We start from the raw sequence: 25,741 nt of genomic DNA on the forward strand, positions 1-25,741 counted from the left end.
TGTAGATTTTGCTTTATGTTTTGGATCATTGTCTTGTTGGAAGACAAATCTCCGTCCCAGTCTCAGGTCTTTTGCAGACTCCATCAGGTTTTCTTCCAGAATGGTCCTGTATTTGGCTCCATCCATCTTCCCATCAATTTTAACCATCTTCCCTGTCCCTGCTGAAGAAAAGCAGGCCCAAACCATGATGCTGCCACTACCATGTTTGACAGTGGGGATGGTGTGTTCAGAGGGATGAGCTGTGTTGCTTTTACGCCAAACATAACGTTTTGCATTGTTGCCAAAAAGTTCAATTTTGGTTTCATCTGACCAGAGCACCTTCTTCCACATGTTTGGTGTGTCTCCCAGGTGGCTTGTGGCAAACTTTAAACGACACTTTTTATGGATATCTTTAAGAAATGGCTTTCTTCTTGCCACTCTTCCATAAAGGCCAGATTTGTGCAATATACGACTGATTGTTGTCCTATGGACTGAGTCTCCCACCTCAGCTGTAGATCTCTGCAGTTCATCCAGAGTGATCATGGGCCTCTTGGCTGCATCTCTGATCAGTCTTCTCCTTGTATGAGCTGAAAGTTTAGAGGGACGGCCAGGTCTTGGTAGATTTGCAGTGGTCTGATACTCCTTCCATTTCAATATTATCGCTTGCACAGTGCTCCTTGGGATGTTTAAAGCTTGGGAAATCTTTTTGTATCCAAATCCGGCTTTAAACTTCTTCACAACAGTATCTCGGACCTGCCTGGTGTGTTCCTTGTTCTTCATGATGCTCTCTGCGCTTTTAACGGACCTCTGAGACTATCACAGTGCAGGTGCATTTATACGGAGACTTGATTACACACAGGTGGATTGTATTTATCATCATTAGTCATTTAGGTCAACATTGGATCATTCAGAGATCCTCACTGAACTTCTGGAGAGAGTTTGCTGCACTGAAAGTAAAGGGGCTGAATAATTTTGCACGCCCAATTTTTCAGTTTTTGATTTGTTAAAAAAGTTTGAAATATCCAATAAATGTCGTTCCACTTCATGATTGTGTCCCAGTTGTTGTTGATTCTTCACAAAAAAATACAGTTTTATATCTTTATGTTTGAAGCCTGAAATGTGGCAAAAGGTTGCAAAGTTCAAGGGGGCCGAATACTTTCGCAAGGCACTGTATGTGGCAATTTAAATGTGCCTAAATTATACAGATTAACTTACAGACCGATGACCATGACCAGTCAAAAGTATTTACATTGACTGGGATTTCTACCAAATAGTTTAAAAAAAAGTCTTAAAAAGAGCATTATTTCACAATGAGATTTTTTCTTCTACTGGAAAATTGGCTTGTGCCAATTTTATTTATCTGCTTTTTAAAATGTATAAAATAAATAAATAAATAAATAAATGGCGGCCAAAAGCCGGCTATTACCAGTTAACGGAAACCCTGATGCATAGGCCTTTGTGCGTGCTTACCCCTCCCTTCCCAGTGTGACCCTCAATATGAGAGGAAGTGGCCAGCCCATGTAGAATCAGATGGGTATCACTCTAATGACAATGAACACAGCAGCTCTCCCTCACACACAGCTGGCCTACTGTACCACCGAGGCAACACTTGTGGATTCATACACACACTACAGTAAACAAACACACTAATTAAGTACCAACTCATTCACACACAGAAGTACATACTCAGGTTCCTTAAGAAACATAACAGTCCCAGTAACATGTCAACAATGACAATCACTTCTCTCTGGTGCTAGACTGCACCAACAACTAATATCCGCCCGTCTGCCCACCCCTGGAAGAGCCTGCTGCAGTAATCCATTACCAGCCAGCACTCTGACCAGTCTCACACTTACAGAAATACAATCTATATATTATATTTCTACGACTACACTCATCTCTTATAGCCAGCCAGCGTTGTTCTAAGGATTGGGGCAGTCCCACTCCCTGTGTATTTGATGGGTTTATTGGTAGACAGGAAAGTGTAGAGAAGACAGGAAAGTATGTAGAGGTGCACTCTGGGCCAGAGTGGAACCCATCCTGACATGTTGGTCGGGGTCTGCGGCTCTAAATGCTCCTTGAACACACAGGTCACCTGACTGCTGTTTGACTGACACAGCTCTACAGTGTGCTGACCTGTCCCCCACCCCACCCACCCCCACACCTTGTGAGGATAGGCAGGAGATGACTGGGCCATGATTCACAACGTGTGTGTGACGTGTGGGTCCCATTCGTGTTAAATGACTAAATATAGGCTACACACACACACTCTCTCTTTTCAACATTTGATATTTCTGGTTCCTCTCATGTGTAAGTGGAAGACAGAAAGTGTACATATGTTTTGCGTGTCAATTTGAATTTCTGGGCATGCAATGCATTTGGAAAGTATTCAGACTTTTCCCACATTTTGTTACGTTACAGCCTTCTAAAATGGATGAAATAAAACATTCCTCAATCTACACACAATGACAAAGCAAACAGGTTTGTAGAAATCTTTGCACATTTATTAAAAATTAAAAACAGAAATAACTTGTGTAAATAAGTATTCAGACCCTTTGCGACTCAAAATTGAGCTCAGGTTTATCCTGTTTCCATTGATCATCCTTGAGATGTTTCTACAACTTCATTGAGTCCACCTGTGGTAAAGTCAATTGATTTGGAAAGGCACACACACCTGTCTATATAAGGTCCCACAGTTCAGTGCATGTCAGAGCAAAAACCAAGCCATGAGGTTGAAGGAATTGTCCGTAGAGCTCCGAGACAGGATTGTGTCGAGGCACAGATCTGAGGAAGGGTACCAAAAGATGTCCCCAAGAACAGTGGCCTCCATCATTCTTAAATGGAAGAAGTTTGGAATCACCAAGACTCTTCCTCGAGCTGGCTGCCCGACCGAACTGAGCAATTGAAGAAGGGTCTTGGTCAGGGAGGTGACAAACACCCAATGGTCACTGACAGAGCTCTAGAGTTCCTCTGTGGAGATGGGAGAACCTTCCAAAAGGACGACCATCTCTGCAGCACTCCAAATCAGGCCTTTATGGTAGAGGAAACCTGCTATCCCTACACCATCCCGACAGTGAAGCATGGTGGTGGCAGGATCATACTTTGGGGATGTTTTTCAGAAGCCGGGACTGGGAGACTAGTCAGAATCGAGGGAAAGATAAACAGAGCAAAGTACAGAGATCCTCGATGAAAATCTGCTCCAGAGCGCTCAGGACCTCAGACTGGGGGCGAAGGTTCACCTTTCAACAGGGCAATGACCCTAAGCACACAGCCAAGACAACGCAGGAGTGGCTTCGGGACAAGTCTGAATGTCCTTGAGTGGCCCAGGCAGAGCCCGGACTAGAACCCAATCCAACATCTCTGGAGAGACCTGAAAATAGCTGTGCAGCAATGCTCCCCAACCAACCTGACAGAAGATTGAGAGTATCTGCAGAGAAGAATGTGATAAACTTCCCAAATGCAGGTGTGCCAAGCTTGTAGACGACTAGAGACTAAATCGCTGCCAAAGGTGCTTCAACAAAGTACTGAGCAAAGGGTCGGAATACTTATGTAAATATGCACATTTTGATATAAATATATACATTTGCAAACATTTCTTTAAATTTTTTTTTTGCTTTGTCGTCATGGGATAGTGTGTGTAGAATGGTGAGGGGGAAAAAAACAATTGAACACATTTTAGAATAAGGTACCAATGTAACAAAATGTGGAATAAGTCAAGGGGTCTGAATACTTTCCGAATGCACTGTATGTGATCATAACAGACGGGCAACCAAATTGAGCACTGCTGACTGCCTTTCAGATCTTCTGCCAATCCCTCTACTGTTGTCTACTAAATACAGTTGAAGTCGGAAGTTAACATACACCTTAGCGAAACACACTTAAACTTAGTTTTTCACAAAGCCTGACATTTAATCCTAGTTAAAAAAAAAAAAAATCAGGATCACCGCTTTATTTTAAGAATTTGAACTTTCAGAGTAATAGTAGAGAGAATGATTTAGCTTTTATTTCTTTCATCGCATTTCCAGTGGGTCAGAAGTTTATATACACTCAATTAGTATTCGGTAGCATTGTCTTTAAATTGTTTAACTTGGGTCAAACGTTTCGAGTAGCCTTCCACAAGCTTCCCACAGTAAGTGGGTAAATTTCAGCCCATTCCTCCTGACAGAGCTGGTGTTACTGAGTCAGGTTTGTGGGCCACCTTGCTCGCACACGCTTTTTCAGTTCTGCCCACAAATGTTCTATTGGATTGAGGTCAGGGCTTTGTGATGGCCACTCCAATACCTTTACATTGTTGTCCTTAAGCCATTTTGCCACAACTTTGGAAGTATGCTTGGGGTCATTGTCCAAGTGTACCAGTCCCTCCTGCAGCAAAGCACCCCCACAACATGCTGATGCCACCCCCACAACATGCTGATGCCACCCCCGTGCTTCCCGGTTGGGATGGTGTTCTTCGGCTTGCAAGCCTCCCCCTTTTCCTCCAGACATGACGATGGACATTATGGCCAAACAGTTCTATTTTTATTTCATCAGACCAGAGGACATTTCTCCAAAATGTCCGATCTTTGTCCCCATGTACAGTTGCAAACCGTAGTCTGGCTTTTTGATGACTGTTTTGGAACAATTACTTCCTCCTTGCTGAGCGGCCTTTCAGGTTATGTCAATGTAGGACTCGTTTTACTGTCCATATAGATACTTTTGTGCCCGTTTCCTCCAGCATCTTCACAAGGTCCTTTGCTGTTGTTATGGGATTGAGTTGCACTTTTCGCACCAAAGCACGTTCATCTCTAGGAGACAGAACATGTCTCCTTCCTGAGTGGTATGACGGCTGCGTGGTCCCATGGTGTTTATACTTGCGTACTATTGTTTGTACAGATGAACGTGGTACCTTTAGGCGTTTGGAAATTGCTCCCAAGGATGAACCAGACTTGGAGGTATACAATTTTTTTTTTGAGGTCTTGGCTGACTTCTTTTGATTTTCCCATGAAGCAAAGAGGCACTGAGTTTGAAGGTAGGCCTTGAAATACATCCACAGGTACAGCTCCAATTGACTCAAATGATGTCAATTAGCCTATCAGAAGCTTCTAAAGCCGTGACATTATTTTCTGGAATTTTCCAAGTTGTTTAAAGGCACAGTCAACTTAGTGTATGTAAACTTCTGACCCACTGGAATTGTGATACAGTGAATTATAAGTGAAATAATCTGACTGTAAACAATTATTGGAAAAATGACTTGTGTCATGCAAAGTAGATGTCCTAACCGACTTGCCAAAACTATAGTTAGTTAACAAGAAATTTGTGGAGTGGTTGAAAAACAAGTTTTAATGACTCCAACCTAAGTGTACGTCAACTTCCGACTTCAACTCTACACCCCAACTCTCCTGTTCTAGCAGTTGGACAAACCAATGCATTTTCCAGACAGTTTTATTAAGGCCAACTGTCTCGCATAACCTTTCACCCAGTCTTCTCAATACTCCCCCCCCCCCTCTTGCCAAACCATGTCCAGATCTCCAAGCAGCCACCAGGCCTCAGAGCCTGGCCGATAGAAATCAGCCTTCTATCACAGGAAGTACCAGAATAAGTCTATTTTGAAAGAGGGGAGAAAAAAAAACTAAATACCAGAAACTGGGTCACCTGTTATTGCTATAATAAGATGAGATTGGAGACTTGCTCTCTGTGCACTAAGAGTTGGTGGTGTGTGTGTGTGTCCGTTTTAGAGCTACTGCACTTTGTCATATGATGTAGGCGGTGTGTGTTTACACGTAGCAGAGATGTGGAGCAGAGATGTGGAGCAACCTCTGTAGGTTGGTGCTGTAGATACTAGCTTCAGCATCTGTCAGTTGTCTCATTAGCCTCTGTGTGTGTGTGTGTGGCTGGTCTCTTATCTCTGTGTGGCCATGTTGTCTCAGCCTTTGTTTACTGGACTTCTAGGATCCACCCAGTCCTCTTGGAGCCCCCTGGGAGCTGGTTAGCAGACTACATACACTGGGACAGTCAGTCAAGTATGGCTGCTAATCCACAGCTAAACCCGACACACGCTCACTCACAGAGAGAAACAAACACAGAGACACAAACACAAGCCCATCCCCTCTGCATGTAATCCGGATTGGTGGTGGAGTTAATCAGCATGGGTCTGGACTGTGACTGACTGCAGTGGCCATTTCTCCAAATCTAGTCTTCTAGTCATCCTCTCACTTTATACAGAGAAAGAGATGGAATGAGAGACACACTAGTGAGGGGGCATCGGGACTGAGTCAGACTATCGCTTCCAGTCCACATGACTCTTGTGGCAAAGAGAGCTGGCGAAGAGTGTGTGTGTGTGATATATTGGGGGGGGGGGGGGGGGGAATCAAAGAGAAGAGAGAGACCGGCACAGATGGTGTTTTTCTACATGGGGTGTTAGTCTGTTCAACAAACTACTAATAACCTAAATGCGTATCATAATCACACTTGGGAACATTATTAATATAAACTAAAGGATTTGTAAATGTAGCGGTGTGTGAGTTGAGTAAGTGTGTGGGGAAATACTCCATGTGGCTGACTAAGGGTCCTTTGTGAGCCTCCCATAGACGTTTCCTGAACACACTGTGTGGCCGTAGCAGAGGCCCTGTCATAGAGTATTAGAGGAGTAGACAGGAAATAGGCTCTGACTCAAACTGTCCGCGTGTCTCGGAAACTGTGAACATGCAAGTGTGTGTGTGTGTGTGTGTGTGTGTGTGTCTGTAGCTAGCTACTATACGTCTGTGTGTGTGTGCCCATGTCAGCTCATGATTTGAGTGTTAGAGTGGCGAATGGAGGTGGAGGGTGTTAGTGTGCGGTGAACTGGGGCCGCTTCTATCCCCTCACCACTGCCCGCAGTGTTGCCACGGGAACCCTATTGCTATGGTAGCAGGGTAGGGAGGTCTGTCACACCTCATTACAATAGTTTACGAGAGGAAAAGACGGAAAGACACTGATACAGGAGGAGGGAGGTCGAAGGAGGAAGAGAAAGTGAAATCTGAAGAGGAGTGAAATGAGAGGAATGCCAATAGAGACAGGCTCTTCGTCATAAAGAGGGGGGGGAACTTTGTCTCTTCTGGGGGAGGTAAAATATGAATGAACGAAAGAGGGGAAAAGAGAAGAGTGAGAGGAGAAAGCGGGGGAGGGGAGGAAAAGGAGAACCATGACTGGAGGAAAATCAGCAATGACACGGGCAGAGAACCAAGCAGGAAGATAGAGGATGACTGCATGCCAACATGTGGGAGGAGAGCGAGACAACACATCCTAGCAGTTTAAAGGAGTGTCTTCACAAACAGGAATGATCATCATAGATCATTAGAACATCATAGATCATTAGATCATCATAGATCATTAGAGCCAGAGCAGCATCATCGATCATTAGAGAATCATAGATCATTAGAGCCAGAGCAGCATCATCGATCATTAGAGAATCATAGATCATTAGAGCCAGAGCAGCATCATAGATCATTAGAGAATCATAGATCATTAGAGCCAGAGCATCATCATAGATCATTAGAGAATCATAGATCATTAGAGCCAGAGCAGCATCATAGATCATTAGAGAATCATAGATCATTAGAGCCAGAGCAGCATCATAGATCATTAGAGAATCATAGATCATTAGAGCCAGAGCATCATCATAAATTAGAGAATCATAGATCATTAGAGCCAGAGCAGCATCATAGATCATTAGAGAATCATAGATCATTAGAGCCAGAGCATCATCATAGATCATTAGAGAATCATAGATCATTAGAGCCAGAGCATCATCCTAGATTAGGTCTGGGCGATAGGGACAAAATATTATTTTGCCGTATTTCTAAAAATAAAAATAAACAAAATTGTAAAAAATTGATGGCATGACTGTATTTTTAGTTTTTGAATAATAAGTTTTGCTTTATGAGTAGTGAGTGAGCCTAAGGTGGCAACACATACGCATTGAAATCACTTAGAATGCATTTCTCCATTCTGATTGTTTTATACTGTTCAATTCAAGCAAAACAAATGTCAGCACTTTTATCATTTCTGCATTTCCTGCACTCAATTGCAGTGGTGGAAAAAGTAGCCAATTGTCATACTTGAGTACAGATGCATTAACAGAAAATGACTCAAGTAAAAGTCACCCAGTAAAACACTACTTGAGAAAAGTCTAAAAGTATTTGGTTTGAAATATACTTAAGTATCAAAAGTAAAATTATAAATCCTTTCAAATTCCTTATATTAAGCAAACCAGATGGCACCATTTTATTTTTAACAGATAGCCTGGGGCACACTCCAAAACTCAGACATCATTTACAAACAAAGCATGTGTGTTTAGTGAGTCCGCCAGATCCAAGGCAGTAGATGACCAGGGATGTTCTCTTGACAAGTGTTTGAATTGGAACCTTTTCTTGTCCTGCTCAGCATTCAAAATGTAATGAGTACTTTTGGATGTCAGGGAAAATGTATGGAGTAAAAAGTACAGTATTTTCATTAGGAATGTAGTGAAGTAATAATAAAAGTTGTCAAAAATATAAAGAGTAAAGTACAGATACAAAAAAAAAAAAAGAATGTAGTACTTGAAAGCATTTTTCACCACAGCTTAATGGAGATCATTTCCACACTGCCACATAGGGCTGCACGATATGGGCAAATAATCTAGGACTTATTTTTAAACAGATTTTGCAATTGCCATTTGACTTGCGAATTAGAGCAAAACTGTTGGAATCATGGAAATAGAATGACTATTGTAATTCTATAGTTAGAATATGATAGCGGGCACTTTGTCATCTCAAACACTGTATTCAATGATTTAAAATGCCAGGGAGGAGTTATTGTGACAGGGTAGGAACTAAAGTTTTGATATGCGTTTCCTAGGGGACCCTATAAGCTTTGGCTACATTGCATGTTCTCTTAGCTACTTCATGTAGCTATCATATTCTTGCTATGCATATTCCTCTTTGATTTAAAAGATACGGTGGCACAAACATGCTGATTTAGCTAGCTACGTTTGCTCTTACTCAGTACATTTATTAGCTAGCTATTAGCATTAGCAACTAACAATTAGCGTCTCACAAGATTTCGGGCAACATGCTAAGAAAAAGACAAACTAGCTGTTTGCCGACGTAAGAAACACAAACTAAGTGTCATTCTAGAACGCTAGTGGAGTTCTATTAAGAAGCAAAGTGAAAAGAGCATTGTTGTCGTCAACATTGTTGCATGTGCAGCATTGACCATGCAGACCGAACGCAAGTGTCTCGTGGTTGAGGAACATCAAATGCGTTCCTTGAGTGACAAGGTGGCTAGGTCTGTGTGGATAGTGGCACGGAGAGAAAGAGCGGAGAGAGATGACTCAAGTAGCGAAATAAACTCTAAAAGTTAACATTACACACGGCGTATCACATTTAACAAACCAAACCTTCAAATACCGGTTTAGAAGGTAAGGTAAAAACCCAAACCGGTCCCTGCATCAATACCAGTATATAGTAAAATACGGTATACTGCCCAGCCCTATCATAGACCATTAAAGCATCATCATAGATCATTAGAGCATCAAAGACAATTTCAATATAAGGATCATTAATTACTTCCACACTGACGGTCTTACGAGGCCTGTGAACTGGGATTACCAGGTGTGTAAAATGGAATAGGAAGGGTGTGTGTGTGTTCTGGTGTGTAGCTAGTTACCTGGCTCTGCATCTTGCTCTGCTGTTTGAGGCGAAGGTTCTCGGGAGTGTCGGCCACACAGGTAAAGTTTGTCTTGGGGTAGTGTCTGTAAAAACACACAGGAGAGGGAGGAGGAAAACATTAGCACAGGGTATTCACACAGGCACACCATCTAGAACTGTGGTTCTCACCCCTTTTGACCGGCGACCCCCAAAAAGAGTGGTTCAAAGCTCGCGACCTGCTCTCACGCACATGCACAAATCACCGTGCATTGCGCAAACGTAACCTGTTATTACAGCCCTAAAACACAAGGTAAATCAAATGAAATGTTATTTGTCACATGCGCCGAATACAACAGGTGTAGACTTTGTCGTGTTCAGTTTAAAATGCAGGTGTAAAACTCATTTCGGTGTCTTAAAGTCGACCAAATAACTGAATGTCGTTCATGTTAGCAGCCAATAGGAACGAGGGATAACATGTTACTTCCCCGGAGTCCCGGCCAAAGCAGCATCATACGGCCTACCTGTAACGCAGCGCGGGTGACAGGATCGGACGCGTGATCGGTCTATAGCTTTTCTCGTCCTCACAAATATCGGAATTCATTCGCCAGAATGTTACATCTTCATCCCATAAGTATTGACGGTAGTGTGATGTTACAGCCCTCTCCAGACATACAACCAGTACCACCACTGAGGTATATGATAACACACTCAAACTAGGCCCATCTGAAATATGAAAAGGATCAATGAAATCACCAGGTAGCCCATTGCTGTTGCAAAGACGTGACTATAGCAGATTGCTGAAGTGTGCTTTACGTGGATACTATAAATGTACTGTTTTTGCCAGGCAAGTGCTTTCTAGTCACTAATCTGGATATGCGCTTTCCCGCCTTTGCGCACCAATGCTGATGACTGGTCATTGGTGTTCTGAAGCACAGATGATGTTTTTGAGACAATCATTTGATGCAATACTGTAAACATATGTTAGTAACCAGGTCGAATGGGCAAAGGTATCAATATTAAATACAAACGTTTTTAAAAAAAATGTATTTTTTCCCCCATTCAGATTCACACTGACGAACCCCCAAAACCTTTTCGTGGGCCCGAGTTTGAGAACCACTGGTCTAGAAAAGGTGTATTTAAATCTGACCTACCAGGTGTGGACTACTGCTGGTTCTGTTATACCTGATAATTCATTGCACCCATTTGGTGTCCCAGGTCTAAAATCAGTCAAGGAGGGAAGATTTTTTTTTTTTAAAGGCAATAGAACTGGTTTCGAGGTCCAGATGACTTGAAGAGTCTAGAATTTTAAGAAAAGCAAGGCAGCTCAAATAAACCTCAGTCATTGTTAGAGATTGTCTCCAGGGTGAATTAGGAACCCATGTAGACAGATGCCATCTCTAAGAGAACACAGTCAGTTTCTATTGGTCTCCTGTCACCGTCAACAGGGGCCTGAGGTGACTGGCAGGAGGGGGGTGGGGGTGGGGATGTTTTTTTCAAGGTTACTAAATGCCTGGTTGAGAGTCATAGCAGGTGTGGAAAAACCAGTGGTGGAAAAAGTTTCCAATTGTCATACTTGAGTAAAAGTAAAGATACCTTAATAGAAAATGACTCAAGTAAAAGTCATCTAGTAAAATACTACTTGAGTAAACATCTAAAAGTATTTGGTTTTAAATATACTTAAGTATCAAAGTATAAATCATTTCAAATTCCTTATATTAAGCAAGCAGGACGGCACAATTTAATTTTTTTATTTATGGATAGCCGGGGGCACACTCCAACACTCAGACATAATTTGCAAACGAAGCATGTTTCCCTCAACTGAAGCTAGCTGCTCATATGGACTCCACTACCCAGCATGCCCCAGGGGGTGGGACGACCTCAATCCCCCACCTCCTGCATCGGGTATCCCAGTTAGGCAATATGTTTAGTGTTTCCTTGACAACTTGGTAATTGAATTTATACTTAAACTGATGTAGAAAGACGGACGAGCTCAAAGCCTCAAACAATGAGGCCTTCTGAAGAATGTTGTGCAATTATCTAATACCAGGAATGAGAAAAGAACTAACAAGCACTTTTAAACCCACACACAGCTCAGCTCAAACAGCAGAGAGGGAGTGTGAGCCCAGAGTATAGTGAAAGTGCTGAACAGAGCACTTCACAGGTTGTGTGATATTAAGATTAAGATCACTTAAACTGGTCAATTGTACACAAGGTCCAACCAAAATGTGACTCCACTTTTAACCCAACCCCTCCAAAAGACACACATACAGGGTTGTTGGAGAAGTGTGGGGGGGCTGCCACACTGAGCAACCAGGGAGCTGTTGTTGTGGGGGGTTAAGGGCCTTGCTCAAGGGCACAACGGCAGGCAAAAGCATCTAGGATTTGATACCAGCAACTTTCTGGTTGCCAGCTCACTTCTTGGACAATTTGTCCTGTTGGACCCGGTTTTCGAACTGGAAACCCTCCGGTTGCTGCCTTGCCTCTAACGGCTGGCTACCTGCAACCTTCCTTGCAGTGGAGCGTGCAAGCACACACAGGTCCGTGTATGCTCAGACACACGTTCCTGAAAAGGCAGAGAGAGTACTGCTATCAAATTCCATTCAAATGTAGTGGTTGGCTGTGCTAGCGGGCAGCTTAGGTCAGGGTTAGAGCTGAAGCCTCGGTTTGCCATGTCATGTGTAACGTTTGGTAACAGCATCCTGTTGTAATCTACTGTTCTATAGAGCTCTAGGACTGTGACTGGGTCGGCTTGGGGAAACTGAGGTGCACTCCACTCACTTCATTCTAAAAGTCATAATAGATTATTTGTAGGTTTTATTTGGGGATACGGGTGTGTCTGGTTGGTTTGTGGCCAGTGTGTGCTCTACAGAGCCTCTTTTGTGCTTTAGGCTGCTGCAGCATGGAACAGAGAGACGAGTGTGCAGCTGGCACACAGATACTTGATACTCATTGTGCGTTTGAGTTTGTTTTGGTGTGTGTGTGTGTGTGTGTGTGTGTGTGTGTGTGTGTGTGTGTGTGTGTGTGTGTGTACACGACTTTAACTATACTTGTGGGGACCAGTTATACAGGAATGTGTGTGTGAAGGCTATGTAATGCCTGTACATGTATGAGTCTTGCGTCTGGCGTCAGTAACCAATAGCACTCATCTATCTGTCAGGCTGCAGTGGAACAAGGTTAGGAGTCACACACTGCCTCCCTCTGCTATCAATGACAGCCACAAACACACATTATTAGACTGCTTCTTTTCCACCTGCTCCTAGTTCCACTATGCCGGTAACCCTTGCTCTCTCCAGTAGAACATGATAGAACAGGAACTAACTAACTAACTAACTACTGGAGAGAGCAAGGGTTACTGGCATAGTGGAACTAGGAGCAGGTGGAAAATAACTTTCTGGTAGGCCACACCCACTCCTGTCCATAGGGGCACTCAAGGACAAAGTAGCTAACCTAGGATCAGTTTACCCTCAATGCTAAATTAATTAGCCTAACCCTCGATGGGATGAGAATACCCGATGTGGCCCTGGATCGTAGTCGGGGAAAACATCAATGGAAGCGACTCCGAGGTAGGCTGGGGCAGAGTACTATAGAGTAGGTGTGTAGTAAGCCTCTGGCTTTAATCTACGGGACTGAGCTGGTGTAGATGGCAGAACACAGAGAGACCGAGCCGTCTGACTGGCGTCCACACAGGGAGACTGACAGAAGCCACGACACAGAGGCTAAAATGTTAAAACATGTCTGGCTGAGACATTTCACTGACTGGGTTCTTAACCCGTCAGTGTCGATCAGGACCTGGCACTGAGCACTTGGGCAAACTGTGAAAAGTACCAGCGCTGCTAGAACACTGGGATTATGTAATTCTCTCAGAATGAATGGCTTGTGTGGACTTCTGTTATTCATTCACTATACAGTTAGACACAAATTGAAAGTAAAACTTGCCAACTGTGTTACTACAGAACGGGGCTCTTCAAATCTGAGCCTGGAGGTCCGGAGTACTGCTGGGTTTCTGTTCTACCCGTTCTGACAATTCATTTCACCCACCTGGTGTCGCAAGAAGGGAAGATTGACTCAAAGCACCGATTTGTATATATAAAATAAAAACTAGGTAGGGTTAGGTAGTGCTGCTCGGCTGTACCTGCGCCAAAACGCCAGTCATTTTCACCCAATAGTTTGTTCTCCATTTTTTTAAACAGTGAGCCAACATGGTTCTCAGCACTTCTTTCTATGACTGATCAAAACAACTCATTTCCTCATGCTCTCGTCTCTCTTCAGCAAACACACAGAGCAATGTTTTTGGAACATCAAATCGGTATTGAACCACAATACATATTGTAAGTGCACCTAAGTACAGTGATAATATCGTACAATATCGTATGGTGAGGTCTCTGGCAGTTCCCAGGTCCAGATTTGAATTAGCCTGCTATGGAACATGGTGGGACTGGTCAAGGTGAAACTGCCTCTATAAACACTATTGATTACATTAAAGTTTCTTTACAGCGTTTGTGAATCCAGGGGTCATGAGAACAACAACAACGGTATGACAGTAGCTTGCCCAAGGCGCTCTCAAACTCCACGGAAACAAAATTGCCAAGAAGAATTTCCAATCTGTCCGTCCTCCTAAATCTCCTACAATCCCCCTGTGAGCTGGCCGACTAATCAGGGCACAGGGATTCTCAGCCCAGCTGTGGGTGGGCAGCGCTCAGTGAAAACAAACTATCCACTGCAGAGAGAAAACTACGCTATGATCACAGTAAAACCACAACACAGTTATAGTAGAGTTAGAGCCGGGGGGGGGGGGGGGGGGCTCTTCCACCGATGGGGTTTACTCTGACGAACAGGGATTTACACAAACGGAAAGAAGAGCAATAAACAGTCTGGAGGGGCCTGCTTCCTGAAGGAGGGAGAGCGAGAACGGAGGTCTGAGGAGAGAATAGAGATGATCCTGCTAAAGGCAAAGCCGCATGATCTCTCTGAAAGATCGGGATCTAAGAGAGTGACTGGAGAAGTAGGAAGTTCATGGGAAAATCCCTACTCTCCAGTATTCAAAATGAACTTGTGTGTGTGTGTGTGCGTGTGTGTGTGTGTTTTCCTGGTTGGATTCTGGGCAGAGAGACAGATGGACAAACATATTGAGAAGCGGAGGAGAAGGTTGCAAGGGTGTATCATTAGTTAAAGAGTGTTTTCCTAGCCAGACGTGTAATTGAGTGCATGTCACTAACTGTGTGTACGTGAGGGAAGGGGGTCACTAACTGGCCACGCCTTCTTTCCCCAAACACACAATCAAAAAGGATTGGCGCGGAGAGAGGGGAATTCCAAGGATTCCTAACCAGCCGTAGGAGCGTGGGCTAGAGTGGGAGTGTGTGTGTGAAGCCTGAGTTGGCTGGTGTGTGTGTGTGTGTCACTGCTGAGGAACTTATGGAATTTTCCTTGTTGGCCCCCTGACAAGGAGGGGGTGTAAGCATGCCCTTTCCCACACCCAGCTCTTCTCTTCGGTGAGCCAGAGACACAGAAATGGAGGAGAGGAGATGAGGAAATAAGGAAGGGAGGAACTGAGGAGCCTCTACAGCGCTCTGAAGTACACACAGCTGGGTTTGGAACATCACACACACACCACTTTGGGTCAGTCTCTGGACCAGTCTTCCGCAATAGGCTAAATCAGCCACTTCTGTTTGGTGTGAGGGACGAACACCTGAGCCTTCTGCGAACCTCTATTACGTCTCTCACACACACACACACATGTTTGGGGACTACTTACGCATTGCAGTATGGTCTCTTTTCAAAGCCTTTGTAATTCTTCATGTTTAGAGTCATTTTGCAGATCTCACAGCTGAAGCATCCTTTGTGCCAGTACTGTCAGAGAGCGAGAGAGAGAGAGAGAGAGAGAGAGAGGGGGAGAGATTAGACATTCATTTCACTGTACTCAATGCTAGCATGGAGGACCTAAACCACGCAGCATATTCACACCAGGAAGTGACATATTTGGATGAATAAGAACATAATCATCTCTTTAGCTGGAGGAAAGAGGGAGAATGGAGAAAGAGAGAGGTCTGTTTGTCCAGGCGCAGAGGGGTTAAGGGTCACCAGACAACTTCCTCTCTCTCTGGGCACACAGTGGTTATTTATAAGCCACGTCACAGGACGTGTGGCGTGTTTGCAAAACCCATGCGTGAAGCCCAGTGGCTGACTAGACACCGTTTAGAGCAGAGCCACATCCACTTTTAGAGAGAACTGCCAGCGTCCACCATGAGACCCCACCCATCTTCTGTAAAAGTTAACTCCCTCATAGAACAAAGCAGCATTGAGGATCCCTGAACAGTTTTGGTCGTGTTTTAGAGATGAAACCTGCTGGCTTGAGCACCCTGTCAGAAAGCCCTTCTACCATGGTGGATGGAGAGGTAGTTGTGCGCATTTGAAAAGTAATTCCAACCGCCCCAGGCATCCAGCGCACCTTCTTGGTACTCCACTAACGCCACTCGTAATGGTCAGCCATTCTCTGAAGAGGTTGCACAATGACGCAAACGTCTGAGGATACACACAGTGTTTTAATGAGAGCTAAATGTCCTGACAGGTTGTTAACCTAGCTGGCAGCATAATCAAGGCCTCAAAGTCACGCGCGCCTTAATATTCCCTGGCTTTGTGTGGAGATCTAACGTTAATCAGAAACACACACACGTCACACACATCTAGTGACTGACCCAGTTTCCCTGCCCTGACCCTACTCACCCATAGCCATTCACAACACTGCCAACAGAGCACATTGAGCTGTCTTAATGGGATGACTGACGGCTGGAAAACACTTGTGTTCAGTTTGATTTGACCCCATCTCTTCCTTTCTGTCCGTTCAGCTCTGCAAGCCTTGGTCTCCTTCTCTCCCTCTATCCATATTCACAACAGCCCTATCCTTCTTAGTCTCACACCCCCCTCTCTCGACAGCAGGCTGATCTGTGGCCTGAGGGTTCAGAGGGGGACCGAGGGAGGGAGGCTGGAGGGAAAGAGGAAGGAACATGAGAGGGAGAGAGCGATGAGAGGGAGGGGTGGATGAGAGTAACGCCAGGGAGTGAGGCAATGATCTGGCCGTTCCTGCTATCAAGGGAAGGCGAGAGAGAGAGAGGGAGAAAGATAGTCTTTATTAACATGGCTCTGGGGTATTCTCTATTCAGCCATTCCTTTTTACCCCTCTCACTAAACATGTTCCACTACTTGCCTACACACACAAAGCACATAAATAAGACAGCCCACTGAAGCAGATAGACAAACATACATAGTAAATTGTGCAGTGTCCCTGTGGTGGGAGAAAGGCATTACGGCTGGTGGTATCCATCAGGTCTAGAGGTCGACCCGACTAATTGGCATGGCCGATTAATTAGGGCCGGTTTCAAGTTTTCATAATAAATCGGTAATTGTCGTTTTTGGATGCCAATTATAGCCGATTACATTGCAATCCACGAGGAGACAGCATTGTGCATGGCAGGCTGACCACCTGTTACGCGAGTGCAGCAAGGAGCCAAGATAAGTTGCTAGCTAGCATTAAACTTATCTTATAAAAAAAACAATCAATTTGAACCTTTTTGGGATAGGGGGCAGCATTTTCACTTTTGGATGAATAGCATGCCCAGACTGAACTGCCTCCTACTCTGTCCCAGATGCTAAAATATGCATATTATTATTAGTACTGGATAGAAAACACACTGAAGTTTCTAAAACGGTTTGAATTATGTCTACGAGTATAACACAACTCATATGGCAGGCAAAAACCTGAGAAGAAATCCAAACAGGAAGTGAGAAGTCGATTTTCAAAACAGTGCCTAATGAAATCCCAGTGAGATATGAATGAGGATGCACTTCCTAGGGATTCCACTAGATGTCACCGTCTTTAGAAACTGGTTTGAGGATTCTACTATAAAGGAGGGGCTCATAATAGCTCTGAGTGAGTGGTTTGGCAGAGAGCCTCGGTCATATGACGCGCGCTCCCGACAGAGTTTGCTCTCGTTCCAATGCTTTTCTTCAGACAATGAAATTCTCCGGTTGGAACCTTACTGATGATTTATGTTCAAAACATCCTAAAGATTGATTGCATACATAATTTGACTTGTTTCTACGGACTGTAACGGAACTTTGAGTTTGTGTCTGGAGGAAGTGCTCGCGCCTCATGAAGATGGATTACTAGGTTGAACACGCTAACAACAAGTGGCTAAATTATGGGCTTTATGGAACTTTATGGAACAAATCAGTAATTTATTGTCGAAATGGGATTCCTGGGAGTGCCTTCTGATAAAGATCATCAAAGGTAAGCAAATATTTATAGTGTTTTTTTTTTCTAGCGTCTGTTGAGACCAAAATGGCAGATATTCCGCTGGCTGTTTTGGGTTCTGAGCACCGTTCTCAGATTATGCTTTTTCCGTAAAGTTTTTTTTTAATTTTTTGAAGTTTCTTTAATTTTGCATCTTTTATCAATGTTTATTATGAGTATTTCTGCAAATCACCGGATGTTTTGGAATCAAAACATAACTGCACGTAACACGCCAATGTACACTGAGATTTTTGGATATAAATATATGTACATTATCGAACAAAACATACATGTATTGTGTAACATGGGGCGGCAGGGTAGCCTAGTGGTTAGAGCGTTGGACTAGTAACCGGAAGGTTGTGAGTTCAAACCCCCGAGCTGACAAGGTACAAATCTGTCGTTCTGCCCCTGAACAGGCAGTTAACCCACTGTTCCCAGGCCGTCATTGAAAATAAGAATTTGTTCTTAACTGACTTGCCTGGTTAAATAAAGGTAAAAAAAAAAAAAAAAAAAAAAAAAAAAAAAAAAAAAAAACATGAAGTCCTCTGATGAAGATAATCAAAGGTTAGTGATGAATTGTATCTATATTTCTGCTTTTTGTGACTCCTATCTTTGGCTGGAAAATGGCTGTGTGTGTTTTTGTGACTTGACTCTGACCTAACATAATCATATGTTGTGCTTTAGCTGTAAAGCATTTTTAAATCGGACACGGTGGGTAGATTAACAAGATGTTTAGCTTTCATTTGCTGTATTGGACTTGTTAATGGGTGAAAGTTACATTTAAAAAATATATTTTTGAATTTCGCGCGATGCCTTTTCAGCGGAAACGCTAGCGGAACCCTTGCCCTAGAAAGTTTAACATAATCACTAGTTACCTACCTACACATGGTAGATTATATTACTAGGTAAACTAGCTTGTCCTGCATTGCATATAATCAATGCGATGCCTGTTAATTTATCATCGAAACAGAGCCAACTTCAACTTCGCCAAACGGGTGATGATTTAACAGCGCATTCGCAAAGAAAGCACAATCGTTGCACCAATGTACCTAACCATAAACATCAATACTCAAGTATATATTTTTTAAACCTGCATATTTGGTTCAAAGAAATTCATGTTAGCAGGCAATATTACCTAGGAAAATTGTGTCCTTCTCTTGCGTTCAGTGTAAACAGAGTCAGGGTACATGCAGCAGTTTGGGCCGCCTGGCTCGTTGCGAACTGTGTGAAGACCATTTCTTCCTAACAAAGACAGTAATTCATTTGCTAGAATTTGACATAACTATGACATAACATTGAAGGTAGTGCAATGTAACAGCAATATTTAGAGTTAGGGTTGCCACCCCTTTGATAAAATACGGAACGTGTCCGGATTTCACTGAAAGAATAAACGTTTTCTTTTTGAAATAATAGGTCATTAATATGGTCAAATCCGGAAACTAAGGCTCGTATAATGAAGTATGATTTGATATAGCAGTCTGACTGAACAGTGGTAGGCAGCAGCAGGCTCGTAAGCATTCATTCCAACAGCACTTTCCTGCATTTGCCAGCAGCTCATTGCAATGTTTGAAGCACAGCGCTGTTTATGACTCCAAGACTATCAACTCCCAAGATTAGGCTGGCAATACTATAGTGCCTATAAGAACATGCAATAGTCAAAGGTATATGAAATTTTAAAAAATGGTATAGAGAGAAATAGTCCTATAAATACTATATTAACTACAACCTAAAACCTCTTACCTTGGAATATTGGAGTCTCATGTTAAAAGGAACCCCCAACTTTCAAATGTTCTCATGTTCTGAGCAAGGAACTTAAACATTAGCTTATTTACATGGCACATATTGCACTTTTACTTTCTCCAACACTTTGTTTTTGCATTATTTAAACCAAATTGAACATGTTTCAATATTTATTTGAGACTAAATTGATTTCATTTATGTATATTATTAAGTTAAAATAAAAGTGTTATATATACACACACACACACACAGTGGGGCAAAAAAGTATTTAGTCAGCCACCAATTGTGCAAGTTCTCCCACTTAAAAAGATGAGGCCTGTAATTTTCATCATAGGTACACTTCAACTATGACAAAATGAGAGAAAAAAAATCCAGAAAATCACATTGTAGGATTTTTTATGAATTTATTTGCAAATTATGGTGGAAAATAAGTATTTGGTCAATAACAAAAGTTTATCAATACTTTGTTATATACCCTTTGTTGGCAATGACAGAGGTGAAGACCGTTTGACAAGGTTTTCACACACTGTTGCTGGTATTTTGGCCCATTCCTCCATGCAGATCTCCTCTCGAGCAGTGATGTTTTGGGGCTGTTGCTGGGCAACACAGACTTTCAACTCTCTCCAAAGATTTTCTATGGGCTTGAGATCTGGAGACTGGCTAGGCCACTCCAGGTCCTTGAAATGCTTCTTACGAAGCCACTCCTTCGTTGCCCGGGCGGTGTGTTTGGGATCATTGTCATGCTGAAAGACCCAGCCACATTTCATCTTCAATGCCCTTGCTGATGGAAGGAGGTTTTCACTCAAAATCTCACGATACATGGCCCCATTCATTCTTTCCTTTACACGGATCAGTCGTCCTGGCCCCTTTGCAGAAAAAAAGCCCCAAAGCATGATGTTTCCACCCCCATGCTTCACAGTAGGTATGGTGTTCTTTGGATGCAACTCAGCATTCTTTGTCCTCCAAACACAACGAGTTGAGTTTTTACCAAAAAGGTATATTTTGGTTTCATCTGACCATATGGACATTCTCCCAATCTTCTTCTGGATCATCCAAATGCTCTCTAGCAAACTTCAGACGGGCCTGGACATGTACTGGATTAAGCAGGTGGACACGTCTGGCACTGCAGGATTTGAGTCCCTGGCGGTGTAGTGTGTTACTGATGGTAGGCTTTGTTACTTTGGTCCCAGCTCTCTGCAGGTCATTCACTAGGTCCCCCCGTGTGGTTCTGGGATTTTTTTCTTGTGATCATTTTGACCCCACGGGGTGAGATCTTGCGTGGAGCCCCAGATCGAGGGAGATTATCAGTGGTCTTTGTATGTCTTTCATTTCCTAATAATTGCTCCCACAGTTGATTTCTTCAAACCAAGCTGCTTACCTATTGCAGATTCAGTCTTCCCAGCCTGGTGCAGGTCTACAATTTTGTTTCTGGTGTCCTTTGACAGCTCTTTGGTCTTGACCATAGTGGAGTTTGGAGTGTGACTGTTTGAGGTTGTGGACAGGTGTCTTTTATACTGATAACAAGTTCAAACAGGTGCCATTAATACAGGTAACGAGTGGAGGACAGGTCTGTGAGAGCCAGAAATCTTGCTTGTTTGTAGGTGACCAAATAGTTATTTTCCACCATAATTTGCAAATAAATTCATTAAAAATCTTACAATGTGATTTTCTGTATTTTTTTTAATCATTTTGTCTGTCATAGTTGAAGTGTACCTATGATGAAAATTACAGGCCTCACTCATCTTTTTAAGTGGGAGAACTTGCACAATTGGTGGCTGACTAAATACTTTTTTGCCCCACTGTGTACGTATATAAAATAAAAATTGTCCGATTAATCGGTATCGCCTTTTTTTGGTCCTCCAATAACTGGTATTGGCGTTGAAAAATCATAATTGGTCGACCTCTAATCAGGTCCCCGTGTGGTCTACAGTGATACAAACTGGGGGTATCATCCGGTCCCTGTGTGGTCTACAGTGATACAAACTGGGGGTATCATCAGGTCCCTGTGTGGTCTACAGTGATACAGGCTGGGTTAAAAGCATGCAGTACATTACTACTACTAATTATTATTAGTAATATTATTATAATACTGATACAGCACACTATAAGTAATCTCTCCTCACAGTCCGGAGAGGGTAAGAATAGCCACCATGACAGCCGCGGATACACATTACAACACTATGGAATAGAGAAGACAACTACAGTGACTAGGGGAGGATGGTAGAACAAGGAGTGTTTCCAGAACATATAGCAGGGATTCCTGGATGCAGTTTATCCACTACGGGACAAAAGCTTTTGCCTTAAATCCATGACTCCATTTGCTCTGATACCTTTTCAGAATTCAAGTCTGGTCTGGTGTGTTCTCACACTGGCCTTTACCGACGGACCACCCAGGACTGTGTGTGTGTGTGTGTGTGTAGCTGCTGACCAGCAGAGCCGGGCTGAGGCAGACAAAGGAGTGGGCTCATTCGGGACACAGGCCCTGGTCAATGGAGCTCTGATCCAGAGCCAGCCAGCAACACTGGGCCAAACCTATACCCCAACCACACTACACAGGCCCAGTCAGAGAGAGAGGACCCACTGGCAGATGCACCGTCTTTGCCTCTCCCTCTCTGTGGCTCTGGCATGTCAAATCGTTGACAGATCAAACACCACCACTGTGTGGGTAGTTTACATTTCTACTAAATCTAGGCCTCATCTTTTTCCAGATGTGGTGGCCATTTTAGGAGGCGTCTGTCCACCTGTCTAAATATTCATCCCAATCTCATGTCTCAACTCCAGCCTCTCTGTTGCCATACACTCTAAATTCCCTCCGGGCATCTCCCCTAATCTGTAATCCTAATCTGTGTTATTGAGAAGCGATGGATAAACAAATAGAACAAAAAGAGAGCCAATAGAGGAGTCTGTGACCGCGGGTGCTAATGCCGCAAGCGGAGGGGTAAAGAGGAGCTGAATGGCAGCAGTGGACTTTGATCCTGTGTTTACCAGGGTAAACTCAATATTGACCTTGGGTGAATTCCAGTTCCACAGAGAACAGGCTTGGATTGCAGCCGTGTCAACAACAACAAAAAGAATACCTGGCCTTCACCGAAACCTGCTAACCCACCAGGTCAGGACTACACCTCCCACAGATCCCATGACCATCTCTGGGACCAATACACTACCGAGAGACAAGGAGAGGAGGAGCGACTCATTTAGAACGAGGGAATGAGACTGTCAGTGTTCAGACTCCAGACAAACCCGGCTGGGGCCTGAGTGGGTGCTGAGGCTGAGAGGCTGGATCAGGCTGTCAAGTAAGAGAATCAGGACACTGCAGAAACCAAGGCCGAGAAAATGTGATCCAGTAAAAAGCAGGACTGTCTCCCTGCATCAGCACAGCTCCGGGGCATGCGTGTCTGTAGGCGGGGGCCCAGTACTAAATATTGTGAACGTGCTCGGTCAGCCTAACGATCCCTCACTGTGGCCGGGACCCCGGCCAGTATGGACAGACCCCAGGCTACAGGAGGCACTCCAGACACGTTGATTGGCTCTGTGCACACCCGATAGGGACACTACTACACTCACAAGGATATCAGACACACACTCATTCACTGTGTGAGCCCACATCTGGCTGCCACAAACTCAGGGTTTCCCCAAAATTAGTCCTCAGGACCCCAAGGGGTGCACAGCTGATTCAAATAATCAACTAATCATAAAGCTTTGATCAGCTGTGTAGTGCTGTGTAGTAGAGGTCGACCGATTAATCGGGGTCCATTTCGAGTTTTCATAACAATCGGAAATGTAGCTGTAAGAACACATTCTTATTTTCAATGACGGCCTAGGAACGGTGGGTTAACTGCCTTGTTCAGGGGCAGAACGACAGATTTTCACCTTGTCAGCTCAGGGGTTCCAATCTTGCAACCTTAAGAGTTAACTAGTCCAACGCTATAACCACCTGCCTCTCGTTGCACTCCACAAGGAGACTGCCTGTTACGCAAATGCAGTAAGACATGGTAAGTTGCTAGCTAGCATTAAACTTATCTTATAAAAAACAATCAATCATAATCACAAGTCAACTACACATGGTTGATGATATTACTAGTTTATCTAGCGTGTCCTGCGTTGCATATAATCGATGCAACGCTGGGGGATGATTTATTCAAATGCGCATTTGCAAAAAAAGCACAATCGATGGACGACTGTACCTAACCATAAACACCAATGCCTTTCTTAAAATCAATACACAGAAGTATATATTTTTAAACCTGCATATTTAGCTAAAATAAATCCAGGTTAGCAGGTAATATTAACCAGGTGAAATTGTATCACTTCTCTTGCGTTCATTGCACGTAGAGTCAGGGTATATGCAACAGTTTGGGCCGCCTAATTTGTCAGAATTTTACGTAATTATGACATAACATTGAAGGTTGTGCAATGTAACAGGAATATTTAGACTTAGGGATGCCACCTGTTAGATAAAATACAGAACGGTTCCATATTTCACTGAAATAATAAACGTTTTGTTTTCGAAATGATAGTTTCCGGATTCGACCATATTAATGACCAAAGGCTCATATTTCTGTGTGTCATGTTATAATTAAGTCTATGATTTGATAGAGCAGTCTGACTGAGCGACTGTAGGCAGCAGCAGGCTCGTAAGCATTCATTCAAACAACACTTGCTTGCATTTTGCCAGCAGCTCTTCGCAAGCACAGCGCTGTTTATGACTTCAAGCCTATCAGCCTAATGGCTGGTGTAACCGATGTGAAATGACTAGCTAGTTAGCAGGGTGACCACTAATAGCGTTTCAAACGTCACTCGCTCTGAGACTTGGAGTAGTTATTCCCCTTGCTCTGCAAGGGCCGCGGCTTTTGTGGAGCGATGGGTAACGCTGCTTCGAGTGTGGCTGTTGTCGATGTGTTCCTGGTTCAAGCCCAGGTAGGGGCGAGGAGAGGGACGGAAGCTATACTGTTACACTGGCAATACTATAGTGCCTATAAGAACATCCAATAGTCAAAGGTATATGAAATACAAATGGTATAGAGAGAAATAGTCCTATAATAACTACAACCTAAAACCTCTTACCTTGGAATATTGAAGTCTCATGTTAAAAGGAACCACCAACTTTCATATGTTCTCATGTTCTGAGCAACATGGCACAACTGCAGCATGGCACATATTGCACTTTTACTTTCTTCTCCAACACTCTGTTTTTGCATTATTTAAACCAAATTGAACATGTTTCATTATTTATTTAAGGCTAAATTGATTTTATTGATGTATTATATTAAGTTAAAATAAGTGTTCATTCAGTATTGTTGTAATTGTCATTATTACAAATAAATAAATAAATAAAAACCGGCCGATTAAACGGTATCAGCTGTTTTTTTTTTGGTCCTCCAATAATCGGCATTGAAAAATCATACTCGGTCGACCTCTACTGTGTACTGTTGGGGCAACCAAAAATGTACACCGAGTTTGGGAAATGCTGCACTAACTCACTAAAACCCACTGTTAATGATTGACCTACCTGATGTGTTTGCTTTTACCACACTCAACCGCTTATGTTGGCCAGTGGGAGAAGCACAGCACTTGCTAAAATATGCACTTAACACGCATCAACAGACCACTTGTGGTGTGTGTGGGGAGATCTGCTGTAGTGTGCTTAGACAGAGACACCGCCTGCCCGGCACCAAACCATTCTGAAATCCCCGATAGTGGAGAGCTGAGAGACTCAGAGCATTTTGGTAGAATGTTGACTCACTTGTTTCTGGACAGGAAGCCCACACCCAGCTTGAACTGTGAATTTACAGTTGGTCTGAACAGTCCCTTTTCCACAGTCTTTTCCTAAATCCCCCATCTCACACACAGAGAACAGGAAAATCAAATCTCTCTGTATTCCTATTAATAGCACCATAGTATTGAGAGCAATGGGTGTCCCAGTTCCATAGACTCACATACAGAGCAGAGAACTAACTACCTTACCAAGTCACCTGACCAGGGAAGGAACGCGTGAGTCACTACCTCAGGTGACTGACTCCACCATGGACTCTGCCTCTGATCTGAGTCACAAATGGAGGCGACTGGCTGGAAAAACCGCTCACAACATTAA

General features: G+C 43.4%; 1 protein-coding gene across 2 annotated transcripts in view; it reads right to left on the reverse strand.

Annotated features, from left to right (window-relative positions):
* Positions 1–25,741, reverse strand: part of LOC110538141 (LIM and SH3 domain protein 1) — a 44,528-nt gene that overhangs the window by 12,445 nt on the left and 6,342 nt on the right. Inside the window, exons 1-3 of one of the 2 annotated variants that reach the window (XM_090193222.1) lie at positions 16,344–16,602; positions 15,376–15,470; positions 9,643–9,727 (exon numbers count right to left, since the gene is read on the reverse strand). In XM_090193222.1, the coding sequence (XP_090049348.1) occupies positions 9,643–9,727; positions 15,376–15,431 (141 nt within the window). In that variant the 5' untranslated portion in view covers positions 15,432–15,470; positions 16,344–16,602. Of the gene's footprint in view, positions 1–9,642; positions 9,728–15,375; positions 15,471–16,343; positions 16,603–25,741 lie in introns of those variants that run through there. The other variant, XM_036938203.2, reaches the window with a different exon arrangement.

The sequence above is a fragment of the Oncorhynchus mykiss genome, chromosome 12 (genome assembly GCF_057628025.1).
Source record: "Oncorhynchus mykiss isolate SJ-2025 chromosome 12, ASM5762802v1, whole genome shotgun sequence".
In the NCBI taxonomy this organism is placed as follows: domain Eukaryota; kingdom Metazoa; phylum Chordata; class Actinopteri; order Salmoniformes; family Salmonidae; genus Oncorhynchus; species Oncorhynchus mykiss.